At 42.5% G+C, this 19,365-nt stretch overlaps 2 protein-coding genes across 2 annotated transcripts in view; both read left to right on the forward strand.

Annotated features, from left to right (window-relative positions):
• LOC126563716 (protein sickie) overlaps window positions 1-3,709 on the forward strand; it is a 231,060-nt gene extending 227,351 nt beyond the window's left edge. Inside the window, exons 14-19 of the mRNA XM_050220362.1 lie at window positions 517-600; window positions 690-818; window positions 895-1,444; window positions 1,514-2,678; window positions 2,751-3,006; window positions 3,081-3,709. Coding sequence (XP_050076319.1) covers window positions 517-600; window positions 690-818; window positions 895-1,444; window positions 1,514-2,678; window positions 2,751-3,006; window positions 3,081-3,680 — 2,784 coding nt within the window. The 3' untranslated portion in view covers window positions 3,681-3,709. The remainder of the gene's footprint in view (window positions 1-516; window positions 601-689; window positions 819-894; window positions 1,445-1,513; window positions 2,679-2,750; window positions 3,007-3,080) is intronic.
• A 12,108-nt stretch (window positions 3,710-15,817) lies between these two features.
• Window positions 15,818-17,172, forward strand: LOC126560484 (uncharacterized). The gene is made up of 2 exons (XM_050216443.1): window positions 15,818-15,876; window positions 16,998-17,172. Exons 1-2 carry the CDS (start codon window positions 15,818-15,820, stop codon window positions 17,170-17,172), a joined length of 234 nt encoding a protein of 77 aa, XP_050072400.1.
• The last annotated feature ends 2,193 nt before the right edge of the window (window positions 17,173-19,365 follow it).

Below are 19,365 nucleotides of genomic sequence, written 5' to 3' on the forward strand. Positions count from 1 at the left end.
AATTAAATGTGATGATGTCGATGATTTTAATGGTTGGAAGTTGTCGAGTTTTCGTCATTTGTAGTGGAAATCGCCCCGAGAGTTGCCGTACAACACTACTGATCGTACTAAATCTCTTTCAATATAGCGATATTCCTTTCGATCTTCGAGCTTTAACTTCACATGATCTCATACTTTCTTGTCAAACAATTAAAATTGGACAGCATCGGTCGTGCATTGTATCTTTTAATTGATCGGAAGACGCTTTTTGGAATCGATGCAGCGAAGTACTTTCACCCTTCGGTATGGGAAAATCTCATCATTACTGCCGTCAAATGCATGTCCAGAAACGGGAAGACGGATGTACAGTAAGGCACTTGTCTTCCGGGTTCGACAAGAGAAATCATAATGATTCGACGTTTCGGAGCGAAGGTTATACACATACAGATCTCAGCTAAAGTCTTTAACTGAACCTTCCTCAATAGACTGACACTAATTGACGTTTTTTATGGTTTTTCCTCCTTTAATGCTTAACAGGCTCATGTGGTGGCTGCGTTCGAGCAGAGTCTTTCAAACATGACCCACAGACTGCAATCGCTTACGGCGACAACGGAGAAGAAGGTAGGTTTCGTTGGAATGAAAAGCTGGCAGGAGCATCATAAGCAGAGTAAACTTATTCGTTGTTGGGTTTTCCTTGTTTATATTTACAGGATAGCGAAATATTGGACATGCGCCAAACGATAGAGCTGCTGCGGAAGCAATCGATCCAGGCCGGTTTAACTACCGCCCATATGCAGAGTATGGGCGTACAAGTTAATGGGCAGGTCAACGGAACGGCGGTAAGTTCATATCTCCCGTCTTGTCTACTCCATTTGAACCTTTGCTCACCCGGTACTTCCAATGCTTCTTCTACAGATCGCAGCTGAGCAGACGAAAACAACGACGACAACCACTGGCACAGCCAACAGCAAAGCGGTAGCGTCCTCCAACGCTACCGGTGCACCTATGTCGGCTGGCGGTGCGGAAATGCAACGGCACCATAGCTCAGACTCTATGTGCTCGTTGAATTCGGTCAGTTCCGGGTGCTCGGCCCAGGACAAGAGCAAGCAAAAGAAGAAGGGTTGGCTCCGAAGCTCATTTACCAAAGCCTTTTCGCGCAATGCCAAAATCTCCAAAACCAATCGCCACGTAACGGCGGGCAGCAATGGGTCGTCTGTTACGACGTCGGCTTCGGCTGGTACGGGAGTGACGTCGGATGGTGGCAATCACCATCATCATCACCACCACCATCACCATCATCATGGATCGGTGTTGGAGAATGGAACGTCCGCCACCACTACCACCACCACGGTGATGGGAAGTGGTCTGAAACAGGGCGGAATTCCACCGCCACCCGGTGCAGGACTGCCACCTCCTTCGCCAACCAAAGGTAGTCCGCACAAAACGATGACCGTTATTGACAATGGTGGGTGTGATTTGTACACAAGACTTGTCACAACATATTAAACTAACATCCGCTCTCCCTTCCATACAGCCAAACCCGTCGATGCGATCGAACTGAATGGAAATCCCGTGGTGGAAGATCTCAAGAAACAATTGCGCGAAAAGGACTTGGTCCTTACCGACATCCGGCTGGAAGCGCTTAGCTCCGCATCGCAGCTCGAAAGCCTCAAAGACACGGTGAACAAAATGCGCCAGGAAATGATGAACCTGAAGCAGAACAATGAACGACTGCAACGGCTCGTAACGACACGTTCTCTCGCCGGAAGTGAAGTCTCCCTAGGTCCCGTCAGTCCAAGTGGATCAATTGGCGAACCACGCCGTTACAGCCTGGCGGCCGATAACGGTATGGGAAGAGCTCCACTGGAACTACCGCAAAATCTAGATGAAACGGAAGAAGACAATATACCGCCTGCGCCGGCCCCAGAACCACCGCCAGCACCACTCAGTCCAGCCATTATCGCAGAACTGTCGCCGACAATCGAGCGAGCGGCAATGGTGAATGAAATTCTCACAACACCCGCTGAAGATGTGGCTGATCCAGTCGATGGGAAAAAGATTTCCATCGCGGTCTATCTTGGGCAGCCGGAATCCTTCCCCAAGTATGCGGAAGAGATGAACGAATGTGATAACTACTATCACTCATCGCCGGACGATGAGCTGGTAGGGGGTGAGAAGCTCGAAGCGAACGGTGGTGAGAAGGGACCCAAATCGTCATCCTTCTCGCTTGGGAATGGGATAGAAACGAACGAGTTTGTCATAGCGTACACGTACATCTCGGGCAAGACGACCTGGCAGAATCTGGACTATATCGTGCGGAAGACGTTCAAGGATTATTTGTCACGAATTGATCCGGGAACGAATTTGGGACTGAATACGGATTCCATCACGTCGTACCATCTTGGAGAGGCGAAGCGAGGGCCCGAGATGGGTTTCCCGGAACTGTTGCCCTGTGGCTATATCATTGGCAATGTGAAGACGCTGTACATTTGTCTGCAGGGTGTCGGAAGCCTTGCGTTTGATAGTCTGATATTGCGAAACATCGTTCATCGATACATTTCGCTGCTGACGGAACACCGGCGACTGATACTGTGTGGACCGAGCGGTACGGGGAAATCGTACCTTGCGCGAAAGCTTGCCGAGTTTCTTGTGGCACGTGCGGGCCGTGATAATCCAATTGAGGCGATTGCTACATTCAAGTTAGTTGTACTTCAAGGTCCTTCTTGTACAAGCTACACTTACTAATACGCTTCATTCTTTTATTAAAACAGTGTCGACCACAAGTCTTCAAAGGAACTGCAACAATACCTTGGACATATCGCCGAGCAGGCCTCAATGTCGAACGGAGCTGCAGAAGAGCTGCCAGCGGTCATTATTCTGGACAATCTTCATCACGCTTCCGCTCTTGGGGATGTGTTCTCGTGTCTACTAAGTGCCACAGCTGCTAAGCTGCCGTGTATTATTGGAACGATGTCGCAAGCAACGTGCAACACAACCAACCTGCAACTTCATCATAATTTCCGATGGGTGAGTAGCAACAAAAGGAGTCCATTGCTCCAACAAAATCTAATGCTCTTTTAATATTTGTCCAATTTCTCCAGGTACTGACGGCAAACCACATGGAACCGGTGAAAGGATTCCTGGGCCGATTCTTGCGCCGCAAACTATTCTCGGTAGAGTTGCAAAACCAGCAACAGCAACCACAGCTCGAAAAGGTGCTGAAATGGTTGCCAACCGTTTGGCAGCACATTAACAGCTTCCTGGAGACACACAGCTCAAGCGATGTGACGATCGGACCACGCTTATTCCTTTCCTGTCCGATGAATCTGCCCGATTCGCAGGTTTGGTTCACGGACGTCTGGAACTACCATCTAGCGCCATATCTTATGGACGCTGTTCGGGAGGGCGTCCAGCTGTACGGACGTCGCGGTGGTGCATGGGTTGATCCCTGTACGTACATTCGCGAAACTTATCCATGGCCAGTTGGCCCAACGACAGTGCCACAACTTCGTCAAATTACAGCCGACGATGTTGGGCTGGAGGCGAGCGCTCCGGGAAATTCGGAAAATCAGGACCCACTGTTGAATATGCTGATGCGGCTACAGGAAGCGGCCAACTATAATGGCAATGCGGAACAAGACTCCGATTGTGCTAGCTTAGATTCGAACATGACGCACGATAGTTCGGCTGGTGCCGAGTAAGCTTAAGGTTCCGGTAAAAGAAGAACACCAAGCATTCAACACCATAGGGAGATGAGGGTCACACATGTGGACATACACCAAGAGAGAGAAGATAGGAGAATTTACGATAAAAGACGAAACAAGTGTATATTTACACCACCAGCGCAGCTCTAGGCGGATCATACCTTTTATATGGCTTATACGATTTTTCGTAAGCCTAACGAGTCGGAAGTAATCTACCACTGGAAGCGAGATCAATAGGACATCCACCTAAAGGCCGATACAAAGTAGACAGATTGTTGCCCACTGCCCGTAAAGAATCCGCAGTGGTAAGGATAGCCAACTGTATACTATCTGCCCGCCCCACCAACACCATTGCGTGCGTGTTATTGGAGGCGCGAAAAAGGCTATTAATTAACTTTCACTCCAACGGTCTTCAATTTGGAGTGTTGCGGGACGACACAACACGATACACGGTAATATTGGTGAAATTGCAGGTGAAAACGCACAGAAAACGTGTCATCATTTCGATCGCCATTATTAAGCCTCATTAACGCAAGTGAAGCCATTAAATTAATTAACCGACCTCTCCCGTAAGGGTAGAAAAAACAGAAAAAAAATCAGGACCAAAAACCATATATACAGGTAGCAGCAGCGGCAGAAAGGATGAAAAAATCAGAGCACTACCACGAGTACACACACAGTGTGTGTACTATACACACAAACCACCATTTGGATAGGGTTTATTCGGCTGCTGCTGGGTGGTAGTGTTTAAGTCGAAATGGCACACCAATTTTGTGATATCAATTTCACATGTCAGTGTTATTGGTCATGCAATGGTAAAAGTGCCAGTTAATTACTTATTCCGCGAATCAAATCTTAGCGAGAGAAAGAGAGCATCAGTCTGTGTTCAACAGCAAACACAAAACATGCGTTGAGCGCACTCTAGTGGTCGGTACGAGAAGCGGAACATGAAGCGTGTAATGCGTGCTGCATACCAGCCGGGGGCAAAATTGATTAAATGTCAGTGCCCGGCAGTGATGATGTGTGGCGAGTTCAAACGTGCGGAAAATTGATCGTGTGTGTTTGATCTCGTTACCGGCAGCGAGGGGGAAGAAGTTTTACATTGATTGTAACGAAGATAAAAAAAAGGAGAGAAAATTTGAAAAATGCTTTCCACTTTCCTTTCTGCCGTGTTTATAATGATGGCGACTGAATAATGTTTGTGTGTAATAGTTAAAACGAAAATTTAATGAAAATACTGCCACCTATCCGATTTGAAAATGGGATCGCTGTGTGGGCACAAACGCACACCAAACCATAATGCGTTCAACGGAAACAATAATTGAATTGTGAGAGAATTTTTGCTGTAAAAAGGGCAAATGATCAAATGTGTATTTTTGGTGGATGTGTAATCGTCGTAAGCTTAAGAATTGTAAACGAAAACATCTAGCACACCTATCACACACACACGCGCGCGTATTGGCATTAGTACACCATTAACCTTTTCCTTCCTCTGTTTTTTTTACTATCACGTGTGTGTGCGTGTGTGTGTGTGTGCAGGCACTATTTTGTGCGCTGTGAACTTTTTTTTTTGGAGAGTTTTCTGAAATAGACAAGCGAGAACAAAAAGAAAATCAATCATGCAGATTGTGTATTGAGCAGGAAATGTGTTTTATCTTTTGTAAATAGCTATTACCTGAGTAAGGAATATCCTTTAACGATAAAAAAAATCCCTTTTGCATACTACAACAAACAAACACACCCACTACTCACACGTTAGTTTCAAGCAGTATCATACATCATACGAAGGTAAAACTATCTATCATAATCAATCTGCGCGCGCACACCTTTCATCTCTAGCTAGTGTATGAAATTTAGTCTTTAAAACTTCTTTATAAGGAATCGTGTAAAAAGCAACAAAAGTGCTAACATTATACCATTTACACAGTTAAACAAAGCATCTCCCGAAACGTTCCCTTTCGCTAATCTCTCTTGTGCTGTTCGTTAACAAAAGAAAAAAAAAAACCTATCGTTCGATTGTTTGTCGCTTCTAAAGCTTTAATGTATCCCGACTTTAAGAACAGAAGGCATGTTCCTTCTCCCCTACCCTCAATCCAAACCTTTCTTTCCCTTGAACAAGTTACAATGTTTTGCGATCCATGTGTTTTTTTTATATTGTGTAAAATAGTGTAGTATAATTAATTACTTTCGCAAGTGTTTTTGTTTTGCGATTTTGTAAATCGCTTATCCACTTTTTCTATCACACTCTTACATGCTCCTTCATACAAGCATCGCCATGGATAATCATCTTCATGCAAAAGTAAACCAAAACGATATTACACTCCTAAAACTCGTGATAAACATGATAACTGAAAAGAGAACTAAAATTTGTGTGAAGAAAGTGTGGGAACTCTCGGATAAACTTTGATAAAACAATTGAAAGTGAATGGCACAATAGACAACACCCTCAATAATACATAAGTGGCCATGAATGCAACAATTAAACTATTACCACACCAACTAAAATAGAAAAAAAACAAGATGAATTAAAACTTGAACAAAACACTTGCGTCTACTGCAACAAACTTTCCTAAATGAAAGCAAAACAGAAAAAGGGAAAATAATAAAAAGAGTGATAATACTTGAATGAGAACATGGGAAAATGAAAAGTGGTTAAAACAAGCAACAATTCAACTGAACACTGCGAAAGAAGAGAAGAAAAAACGATGGAAGCAATTTATTGATAACGGTGAACTTCAATAAACGAAAAACAAGCTATTAAATTATTAAAGAAAAGAAAAAAAAACGATCCCGGGAAGTACGGGAATGTGTGTCAGTAAAGTGCGACGGTTAAAGATAATATCACAGTGAAGAAACGGTTAAGTCTGTGAATCGTGTGTGTGTGTGTGAGTGATGTGAGCTTCTTCTATCAACCTCTCCATCAGGCGCGCTGGTATGAAGTTGTTGATCAGGTAAGCTTTTATCTTTTATATACGCAATAACAAGCAAACTAAAGCAATCTGGTGAAAGGGGAATAAATACATTTCCACTAATAATCTCACTACTACTTCCGTCCCTAATAAAGTCTTCCCCTAATTCTCCCATGAAACATCGAATCCCTTTGTTGAATTTTGCATCACAGCAAATCCATTATTGTGGGACCATTCAATCTGCATACATCCCCAATCAAAGATCGAAGATTGTATCGGATGTTATCCGTTCTCTCACCACACTATTATGTGTCCATTTTCTTACCGAAAAAAAGCACAAAAAGGCCAAGGAAGGCAAGGATTTTCGGCGACAAAAGCAGATAAAAATCGGAATATTGCTCCGTTTACGCATTTTACGTATGGGTGGCACGTACCAACCACATGAGAGGATATCTCACACTCTCGGCCCAATCCTTTGTCGGCGTGTGGATTTGGTCCTGCCAGATCCAAATCCGGTCTTTAACCAGACCCTTGTTTTGGTGCGTTTTTTTGTGTTGGCTAAACCAAAAGCCAATATTCCGATTGTCAATGCGTTATTAGAATTAATGAACTCTTCAACCTTCCTGCAAAAAAGCGATGTCTCCGCTTCCCTTTTCTTACCGATCCTAAGTGGCGCCTGATATACATAGGTCCTGATTTGCTGTCCCTCAAAAACCACAAACGCAAGAAGGCAGTATACCAATCGAGATTATCGATTTATCCTGTCCTGTCCCGTGGTGATGTCTGTTTCTGCTTTAGGGTGTTGTTGTGTGTGTTTACTAGCTACCAAAACCACCCAACGGCCTTTCACACTTTTTTGTCCTTTGTTCTTTTTCTTTGTGTGCGTTGTGTGGGTGAAGCATTCTTTTTTGTTGTCCTCGAGCTGTAATCCAGAATCCTTGCTTGATTCCGATTTTTTGCAACTCTTACTTTTCTGGACCCTCATAGGACGCTGCTCAATCTCAATACCAGACCTGAAGCGAAGGGGACATTTTCTGTTTTCTCTAAATATAATTAAATCGTAATTAAATTTTAATGGATTGGTAATTATTTCAATTATTTCGAGGTAAAAACAGCTGAGCACCCTCATCGTCGTCGTCGTGGTTAGTCTCCTCCTCTTTTCCCGGGAGGCTCTGCACCGATGGGACGACTGACTACTCGACGTTGGGAATGTGGTGGCCTAGATTTAGAGCTACTGTGTTTGTAGCCTGCGGTTCGGCCGCCTTTCGACAGAACGTGTACAGCGAAGCATTTGATGAGAGCTCTTCTTCACATTTCGCCGAGTTGTCGAGCTGGAAAGGATACCGCTCTGGCGATACATTTCCGGATAGTTGGCATGGGAGGCCGCATGGGAAGTCGTTCGAAAGCAGACATGAAATCGACTGAAGCGAAAATTTAATTCGTTCTTTAATGGAATATTCTATTCCCGTTCGATTGGACGAGAATGCTCCAAATTCTAGACGACTTTTTGGTACAAAAATTGGACAAACCCCTGATTAGGATCCTCGTGATGATATATCTTACCATGGCCGGATACACGTGTCTCTCGTGTTCGAGCGGTATCCTCGCAACGAAACCTGCAAACCTTCCATAAATGCTTCTCCCACCTCTTGTTGTAGTCCACCTTGTCCGCAGAAATGAATCCATGCTTGCGGCACCGACCGAACCATCGGCTCGATTATAATATTCATTCAAATTTCAAAAGCGAATGCAAATCGAGTTGCTGATTAAATATTAATAAAAATTAGGTAGAAGGAGCAGAAGGGCTAGAACTTTTGACGGGAGGGGAATGTCTATCTTCTTTTCCCGAGCTACATAGTGAAGCGGCGGGGTGTTGTGTCGATGCGAAAAGTCAACTTCCCCAACTCCTTCTCAAACCATTTCCGAAGGTTGACAAGATATCCCCCAAGAGAGTGAGGTGGGCACGACAATGATGGAAGTTTATAATTTATATTTCAAACTTTCCCCATGGCCATAACAATTATGACAGTTAGTTTTGGAACTTCTCATCGCAAGGAGACAACACCTCGGGATATATACAAACCCGGAGTTTTTGTCGGGTTACAGGGAAGAATTTACTTCTAACTCGAGCTGCTCGAGATTGCCATTAAACATTGGAATTCAATGTACAAAAAAGGGAAGTTTGGCTTTTTGCATCCATTTTTTTCAATTCCAAGTTTTCGATCCTGGAAAGCACGCCGACTCCATTTTGATCAATATCTGGCTCGATGTATTACAACGTACTGGGATTAAATATTTATTATTTAACAAATAAACAATCAATCCTTTTTCCGGTGCTCTGTGCGGACGCTTTGAGCGTTGTTCATCATTCCAATTTTTCTGGACTGCGTCCAAGGACCACGGACATTGGGGGTCTTTATCCCAAACTAACATCGGTCATCGTTGTACCGATTCGTACGCTTACCAAACATCACTGCGTACGGTACGAATGTCCAGTCTAAATTGACGCAGAGTTCCAGGGAGGGTTTTTGTTTCTATTTTTCACCAGCAAAAGGCCCACCGACCAGCCACACCGAAAGTGAATTAATGAACGCTGCCGACCCAAGCGTGCGCCACGTTTTGACCACGTTTCGATCGACACCGAGCCTCCGACTTGGTCCACAAGCCTCAGTAAAAGGGTGGCACAAACACGCGCCTGGAATGAACAGTCATCGACAGGCGTGTGCAACAGCGCGTCGTCCAAACAACACGTCGTTCTTTCCTGATGCTGGTTAGAGGGTGAGAAAAAAAGCTGAAAATCTGTGTTCCTGCTGGAGAACGCCGGGAGCAGAAGGTAGCTAGGGAGAGTCACGGGGAGGATGTCTGTTTTGTCCAGTTTTGTTAGCTTTTCATTTTCCAATGGAAGGGATGCAGAGAATTAGACCCCGTCGACAAACGGCACCCTCTTTACTCTGTGCAGACAGATCTCCTCCGGTGGGAACACACATAAGCTTTGAATCGGTCTGCCCCCTTTACCGGAACAGTTTATGTGGTCCCGGGTGGATATTTTAATTTCGTGTCGTGTCCACTGCTGAATGTGTTTGTGTGTGTATTTATTGAATGAATGCACAAATAGTGGCGGCGCCGTGCTGTTGTGCTGCTTCTATTACTTCAGCCCCAGCTGTGTGTGTGTGTGTGTACCATAAAGCGCCAACGCATCCGTCGATCCGAGTTGGGCGATAAAAAAACGGAAATCATCAGGCAGGACTTTTAGTGCAATAATAAAAAATAATACACACTTGCAGCCATCGGCAGCTGGAAGAGGATGGAATCTGACATCAACGAGAGCCCTGTGGAAGTCCTCCAAATTGCATGACAACACCAAAAACCAACTCTTCCATCCTCTTGCCGAGCTCCTGATCTTCCTATCCCTCCCTCTACCTCTAGGACGCTTATTTTATGGAAAAGGAAAGTTCTTTTCACATACACACATGCCTCCATGTGCAGGTTATGCCTCTTTTTCTCGGTTGAATAAGGACAGGGCGCGCGTACGTGAAAATGAGAGTTCAAAACAAAAATGCCCCATCACCCACATCCACCCAATATCTGCTGGAATCCACGAGAGAGCTTTCGCCAGAAAAAAAAATAAATCGCCAGAAAGGATTGGAAATGCAAACCGAACCGAAAAAGCCGAAGCATAGTGCCCTTTTGATGGAGAGCATAGACGAATTGGCTGATTCCTGGTTGGGCCTGCCTGCTCCTCGTGGTAATTTCGTGGCTCGTGGCCCAACATTTTTTTAATGAACAACTCGTCAACCCTACCCAACAACAACAGTTGTTTTTTTTTTCACGAGGTTTTATTTGTAGTCCTTCATTTTGTGCCTTTTTTCTCTTTGTTTTGCCCCCGAAGAGGAAATTTGTGGATGATGTTTTGATGAATACCATTTGGGTGTAGCGAAGCGAAACGCACAGCATGGATCAGATTGTTGTAAATTAATTGAAGCTTGCTTCAAAGCTAAACCGGCCCCCAAAACCCCTTTCGCTGACAGCAGATGGTATGTTGTAAAGTGGAATGTACAGGCGTTTTTTTTTTTTTTGGAGTAAACCTCGCAAAGCCTAGACAGAAATTGCTCTCTGATGCATGCGTTGACATGTGTGGTGCAGATCTCGTAGCGTTTGATTGAATTTACTCTGTGTGTGAGGATGGATTTATGGATTATCCTATAACTGTGCCAGGGGCTCGTAGGATAAGCGGTTTAATATAAATCTCTTAAGACAGAAAGAATGTTGAAGTAAATATTCGGTGCAAACGGCAAAGACTTATAACTCTTGTCTTCACCCTCAAAGGAAATTATTTCTTAATTCTAAGGATGCTATGCAGGATGCAGGCTTTATTAGTTTTACTGGAGTTTTAGTTTTTCTTTACTGGTAAATACAACAACCCTTGGCTGAACTGCGAAGATTCTTTGAATTTCGAAACTCTTCCATTAGCCTAAGAAGTCAGGCTTACATGTACGAACGAGGCAGGAAGGCCAAAGTTTATTGAATTTGTGTTGCAAGGCACCCCACTATTATTCATTTGGCATAAGGTAGCATTTAGACGGGACAGGTTGTATATCCCTTAAACAACTTTCTCCTATCATGACGACGGTTTGTGTTATGCACAGGAATATTCCAAACTTTGTTACTTTGCGACATGAACAAACAGTTTACTCAGGGAGCCACTAATTACAAATATCTTTCTAAGAGTTCTTCAATATACTCGAACACTATTTGCGACTATCCCTGCTCTACGATCTACGTACGGCATGATCAGTTCAATAATTAGTTTTCAGGTTGCTCTGTCCCTGGTTTATTTCTTCATGAACAGCTGTCTACTTTAGCAATGCCAAAAAACAAGCAAATAACCTCTCCGTGCCGACAATACGGCATTGGACCGTCATAATCAATTGTAAATAACCTCTCCGTGCTTCTGTTTTCCTGATAATTCCTCTAGCTAGATATGTTACCAGTGGTCTCTTCCCGGAATCCCATCTGAACCGTTCCTTGATATGTAGAACTGCCTATCTAGTCACGTTTTCGCGAGCCATTGAAAGATAAGGATGTTAGAAATTGCATGCCAAGGATTTCTGAGGTTCTACAGTCCAAGAAGATGACGATCACATTGTTCTGCCAACATCTGGATGAATTCTCCTCCTTTCCAAAAAAGAATCTCTGGATAAATAGCACTAGATTTTGCTTGTAGAAGACTTCGCGTCAATTTGATGCAATTTTCTGGATCCTAGTTTGAGGCACATATGTATATCGGCACATATGGCAGGATCGTCGATCAGATCACAACATTCCAAGGGATTGGTGGAACGGAACGGAACGGAACGGAGCTACTTCTTTTTTCAAGCTAAAGTTCTTTTTCCTCTACGAATCAGATACTCATTTAAGTCGTGCGTTTGTTCCATTTGTCTCCCACATTATTAGTAAACCTCGTTTTAAGTTACCACAATTCGTGGCATGATCACCAAAGATCTTATTGTTGTGGGCGATATTACGAGTATTCTTATTCTTCAAGCTGAAAATACAGCCTAGAATGGACTTGGTTAGCCGTCAAAGCTTAGCTTTTCTTTAATTTTCCCCGAAGTAGGATAGTCTTTTCAACATACGGTCGACGTCGACCGGATCGCCTCAAATGCGGTTTGTGTATTAAGACAAATATTTAATCGGATGTTGGGACTGCTCAAGTGTAGTAAGTCACTTCAATGACGAATTCTTCAAAAGATCTTCATCTCAAAGTTCAGTGAGCAATCCCATGAAAATGGCAGTTTGCAACAGTTTTCTTTGAGTGGTTCTTCAATAGTTTTTAGGACAAATTACTTTCTAGAGCGTTTACCAAATGAGTCAGATCCTTCTTTTTCTTCTTGGTATAACGTCACGCTGGTAAGTATGTCACGCTGGTCATCGATTAGTTTACTAGACTTGCTGATACCACGTAGTTGGATAGGCCGTCTCCACTACGGGAATCCCGGTCCTACCGTGTGAAGACCGGTGCCTCTACAGCCTTACTGTCCCATGTTGTCAGATTCTATCTTTGACTCCGACCCTATCTAGAATAATCTCTAATCGGAACTCCGTCAAAGTATATAGTAGCCTTATTGTTGCCACTTCCTTTATACTTCCTCAAACTGAAAGGCATGCCAACTGACCTAAATTATTTGTAGAAAAATAGAAATTTACTCGCCGCGGCATTCCATCCATTAATGGGTTTTGTTTGAAAAATGCATCCCATTTACTGTATCGTTTCGTGTGTGCTGTGTCAAAATCACTTCCATCAAGTCACTGATATGGAATGTCCCAATCAATTCGCCACGTGGCCACTAAACTAAGGGTCTAAGGATTGGGCAACAGGAAATGCCTTACTAATTAACAAACTTTTCAAACTCAACTCACACGCCTCCCCAAAAATACCAAGGCAGGCAAGGTGTGAGACAATAAAATTAGAACTCGGTTACCGCGTTACACCATTACGCAATGGAATGTGCGAGTTCCTTTCGCTTAGACGTCGGAAAAATTCAGAAAAAATCGTGAAATAATAAATCGAAGGCATTAGAGGTAGGTCCCCGGAATAAGTGCATTCCTGCTGCATACAAACAAAGCGCGAGGAACATAATGTGACTTCATAACTGTGTTCCGCTTCACGCTGGGGAAGAAAATATTAATTAGAAAAGGGAACATTGGAACAAGCGCCTAAACACATATGTGACTCTTTTAAAAATAGCTCTATGGAAGAAAAGATCGGGAAATCATTTCCAAATTCATCACACACATACACAAAAGGAAAACCGCTCCAAGAAATGCTCGTCGTTTTGAGAATTTATGTGCCGCGACTTCGTCACGGAAATCGTCATTTGTTTCAATCCACTTCCCCTCTACGCTTGACGTACATAAATTTCTTCGACTCTCGTTAAAATAAGCTCCAAAATAGCAGAAGAAGACGAATCGATCCGCTTGTTGGGCGATTGATTTTTGAAGTGTGTACGCGAGTGTACCGTTTAATGTTCATTGGCCATTAAAAGTTTTGCACATCAAAATTCACGCGAGAACTCACCCAACCAGTTCCTTGCCTATCTTCCAAGCTCTTGCAAATGTTGAAGGGGCAGCAGTACAACGCACCAAACGAAACAGGAACACGAAGTGGGTCGATAGGCGATTTTTAAAGTGCGATGGATGTGACCGAACCGGACTGGACACTGGAGAGAAGGGCGCCAATGCAATCCGATGGTGAGCCTCAGGTTCAAAGTTCGAACGGTTTGTAGATTATGTTTTGTTGTACGCGCGCGCCATTATTTAACATTTTTTTCTCCACTCTTCTTCCTCCAGTACGGGTGTTTTACTAGGGTTTTCTTCAAGTCAGCATAAATCGTTCGACGGAAGGGCAATGTTTGCCGTGCCAGCTGTGCCGAACCGTGTTCGCTCTTTCTCTTTCTTGCGACGCGAAATCCGTGCCATGGAACGCATTTTAATCGAATCGAATCGATCAAAAGCTCGCACAGCGAACGAACGGGTCGGATCTGGACCGTCCCACACCCGATGGGGATTGGATTATATGGAGGGACGACCAGCCACGACACGGATACGGCACATACACACAGCAACGGGCCACACTTTTTCAATCCATCCATCCAGCGAGGCGTCGTACAAATTTGACGTGAAACAGGCGCAAAAATGGCGTTGCGTAACGGCTGAGCTCGAAGGAGGGTTGGAGAAGAATCGATTCAAAAAGCGATCTATATTTTCACTCGAAAAATGTACACAAACGTAAAATTAATACAGCTCAGTATGACTAACTCCAAGAGTAAGAATCAACTTTTCTCTTCCATCTTGTATTGCTTTTTTTCTTATCACATTTTTTTCCCATTTCTCATCGTTTAATTTTTCCTCAGCCTCAGCTCTCTCAGGAAGTCAGCTTCTTCAGGTGGATCGTGTTTCTGGCGCACGCACACACGCGATATGATGTTTGGCACGCGAGGCGCGAAAGGGCAACTTTCACACGCGCCCGCGAGCTCGTTTTTTTAGGCGTTCATCACGCGAGAGAACGCTTTTCCACATTGACTCGCTCGATCACGCGATCCCGCTCTGTGTGACTTGTGCAGTATCGCCAAAATCAACTCCCGCTACACGAACGACTGTGGGAAAGCTTCATCATCCAGCGCACAGGTTAGTCCGGTTGATCCTTACGGGACGGGGTTGGTCAGGAACTGGGCCCAGTAACTTGGTTTGAAATGATGAGCTGTGCCGTGATAAGGGAGAATGGGAATGTTGGGGGCTGTTTTTGTTTGCTGAACGAGTGTGACTCGCTAAAGTCATGCTAGGTGAGGGTGAATTAATCAATCGGTATCGTTTGCAAAATATCTATTCCGAAAGCAGGCATTCTGGTCGCGATGTTTCGAGGTGGGGGTGACTTTTTCGATCGATGAAGTTGAATGCCTTTAACTGCGGAAAGTAGGTCTTTGTGCGATCCTTATGTTGATTATTTTATTCTCATTCGTGCAACAAAAATGAGTATGAGTTAATTTTAATCAATATGGGTTTCAGGAGGTTATAAAAATCTCTTTAGAATATTGGGTTTTATTTTATTTTCCATGCTTTTGTTGTTGGCCTTTTCTATTCTCTTCTATTGTTACACCTCAAGCGTTTTAAACGTTTGGTTTATCTTTTGAAAAATTAATATCTTCGTCTTTTTTAAGACTTGTTTTTCATATCTTTCTAGTGTTTTGGTAAGCTACTGTTCTTTTACTCTTTTTATTGTTTTGCCTTACCTTTTTTCAACTCACATGGAATTCTGAATTCGATTTTTACGATAATTTGTTGGAATTTAAAGTTTATGAAATATTTTATTTTTTCGCAAAATATTTAGTGCATTTGAATTGAATCATTGAAGCACCTTTTTGGTATCCGTGATTTCACATTCGTTCTATTTACTCATTAAATCACACAAAATCCGCATGCCTCCTTGAATCTGTTTAACAAAACATAAATCTTATTTTGTTTTATATTTTGCTTGGTTTTACTTTATTTTTATCTAAATTTTTTCCACTTTACACATTGTTGTAGGGTATTTTCTCTATCAAAACATAAAATCTTGCAAAGACCATCAGGTAAATGGCCGGCTTCACGTCATTCTGTCGAGAGGAATGTTTGACACTTCCTGAGGGTGGGACGCTAACCCACCAGCATCCGTCACCGCGGTGATTTATGTGTGCCTCCAGCGGTGGGTGTTATGCATTAGTCATATGCGAAAATGGAGCGTGTCGGTAAGCCTTTTTTCATCACTAAGCTCCATCAGAAATAACAAAACTGGTTGAAGAAACAATCTCGATGCATCAAGCTTACATTGATAATTTAAAAAAATAATACAAACTTTATAAAATAATAATTTTAAATTTAGAAAACAAGAAAACAATCAAAATAAACTACAAACAGGGTAAAATATTTGAAGAATTACTGGATTAAGAGCTGAAAAATAAAAATAAATTATCAAGAAAAAGAACTACAATGAATAATTGACATTAACCTACCATTAAACAATCGAAGATCGAAGTTAAATTGTTTTTATTAGCGAATGAAATATGTTTCCTTGTCATTAATTTCTAGTTAATAATAATAATAGTTTATTGTAGATTTGCCTATAAGAACCTTTCACTTATATCTTCCTAAAGTGGAATTGTTCGACGCTCCTATGACTGTTTTTTTTTTTAATTTGAGATTTGTTTACAAAAATATCAATAAATAGATCAACTTTACAGTGAATTTATATTTACTTTAGTGTCAGCATGATTAAATATTAATACTAATATTTTCCTTAACAGAGGAACTACCAGCCGTATATCTTAAATATTGATGACTTAATTATCTTAAAACAAGAATAAGACAAAAGAATTAAACAAATTGATTAAATATCTCTCAGAAATATAAATGGTTGAGTAATTTGAAACATTTTTTATTTATTTATAATTAATTATGACGGTCCAGTGCCGTATTGTTAGTAATTTGAAACATAATTAAAATAGAAAATGTAAAAAAAAAACTTAGAAACATATAAAGAGCTAGAGTTTAATATACTTTTACTCTGATTTTAAGAAGCATTTAATAGCGAGCGACTTCATGCAAAACCGACTCATAAAAAAGGCTGTCAGAAGAGAATTATGATTCATTCACCCATTCATTACCTACTCCCAGTTGCTCCCGCTGGATGTATGCAACCACGGCATCAACTTTATTAGGTCACCACTCTCAAAAACTCTGACTCCTTCAACCCTCGATCACTTTCATTCGCTTTCGATCACATTTAAATCAAGCTCCAGCCCGGGACAACCATTCAGCATTCAATCAGTTCGTTTCTAATGCGTTATTACATTTTCATTTCCATTTGCAGACCCAAAACCGACGACCGACCGACCAGCCCTGAATGGTCAGATCGAGATGTGATGAATCAACTGTGTCCAGAGACGACGTGTCCAGAGCTTGCGCTGGTAATGGATCTTATGAAGCCCACCCGTCGTGGCTATGGTTTGTCTGGGCCGGTTCTGGGTGGCGCACTGGACAGCTAGACGCCGAACATGAGGTGAGGGAGTGGGAGAGGAGAGAGACAGAGAGTGGGAGGGAACGGATCGCGCATATACTTTATGGCACACGCTTTGTTTTGTTGCAGATTGAGACGACAAAATATCGGGGGTCTATTCGCGAACCGCTGGAGCCGCCGCCTATTCGATGAAGAAATCACTTTAAAATGCAACGGAAATTCACGACCGACAAAAGTGATGGGCAGAGGGAACTGGTCAGCGTTTGGACTCATTGCAGACTTCAGGTTGTCCAGTCCGTTGTCGTTGTTGCCAACCCACACACAGACACACATGCACACATACACAACTGCGGTACGGAACTGGGCCAAATATCTCTCTAAGCGTACGGGCCGCAATGACACACATTTTTTGTGCGAATTTCCGGCCACACGACATACGCGAACAACGACGACGACGGACGCTGGAGTCTCCTGTGGCACGAACACGCTCGCGGATCTAGCGATCAATTTGTCCAGTGAGTTATGAGTCACAGCCGGCAATATGTGTGACTGTGGATTAGGATTTGTGAGGAAAGAGCGAGATTAGGGGAGGGACACACGGAGAGCCACCCCGCCGCCCAGCTGCTAGCTGCCAGCTGGCAGCTCACCCAGTATAGAGTGCAGAGGAATGTTAATTGATAATTCACGTTGCATTAACGCCGCTGTTTGACATCTTTAGCACTTCATTTAGGACTGCTCTTTCGTTTTTCCAGGAAAGGAATTATAGGGTGGAAGGAGACGAGCAGGCGGTGCTAAGAGCAGATTAGACAAGCGAGAGAGGTGATGTAGGAATGTGTAATGTCTGTGTATGGGGTGTGGATTAGGTGGGATAAAAAATCGTTAACATAACGCAATAGGTGTAAATATAACACCCTTCATTAATCAGTTAATATGTGAACGAGCGTTGGTAACAAAGCGACAGATTTATTTGTTGTTTACAGCAAACTCAGTAAGTCAAAACTAACACAACTTTATTAGTTATGGTAAAGCTTGGTTGAACAATTACTGAAGTTGCGATGAACTCGAAACTGAATGAAACATATGGTTTAGCACACTAAAAGCAAACAAAAAACATTCCTGCTTACTGTGACAAAAATGTAAATTAACGTGAATGTGAACGCGTGCATCGAAAGGATTTGAAATTGAAGCAATAATATTTTTTCCTGAGATATTTATACATTTTTAGAATATTTTTACAAAAAATTACATTATTAGATTAAAAGATTAAGATTAAAAGAAAAGATTAAGAATATCATTAATAAATGATGAGAGAAAACGCTACTACGCGTGGGAAAACCCTGCATAAATAAAATGAAAGATTAAATCCTTGTATTATACTGAACTATCTCTAGAAACTTTTTATAAACATTTTCGTGGAAAAAATGGGACAATTGCCACCTCCTGGTTCGGATGCTCTCCTGTTGTGTCAAGTGGTAAAAATTGGTCATTTTCGGGACAATTTTGGAAGATTTTTTCGTGGAAAAAATTTGACAATTTCTACCTCCTCGTTCGGATGCTCTCCTGTTACTTCAATTGGTAAAAATGGGTCGTTTTTGGGACAATTTTGGAAGATTTTTTCGTGGAAAAAATGAGACAATTTCTACCTCATGGTTCGGATGCTCTCCTGATACTTCAACAGGTTAAAATTGGTCGTTTTTGGGACAATTTTGGAGGATTTTTTCGTGGAAAACATGTGCCAATTTCTACCTCCTGGTTCGGATGCTCTCCTGATACTTCAAAAGGTAAAAATGGGTCGTTTTTGGGACAATTTTGGAAGATTTTTTCGTGGAAAAAATGAGCAAATATATACTTCCTGCGTCTTATGCTCTCCTGTTACTTCAACTGGTAAAAATCGGTCGTTTTTGGGACAATTTTGGAAGATTTTTTCGTGGAAAAAATGAGACAATTTCTACCTCCTGGTTCGGATGCTCTCCTGATATTTCAACTGGTAAAAAACGGTCGTTTTAGGGACAATTTTGGAAGATTTTTTCGTGGAAAAAATGAGACAATTTCTACCTTCTGCTTCGGATGCTCTCCTGATACTTCAACTGGTAAAAAACGGTCGTTTTTGGGACAATTTTGGAGGATTTTTTCGTGGAAAAAATGAGACAATTTCTACCTCCTGGTTCGGATGCTCTCCTGTTACTTCAACTGGTAAAAAACGGTCGTTTTTGGGACAATT

Source organism: Anopheles maculipalpis, chromosome 3RL (assembly GCF_943734695.1).
Source record: "Anopheles maculipalpis chromosome 3RL, idAnoMacuDA_375_x, whole genome shotgun sequence".
Classification (NCBI taxonomy): Eukaryota; Metazoa; Arthropoda; class Insecta; order Diptera; family Culicidae; genus Anopheles; species Anopheles maculipalpis.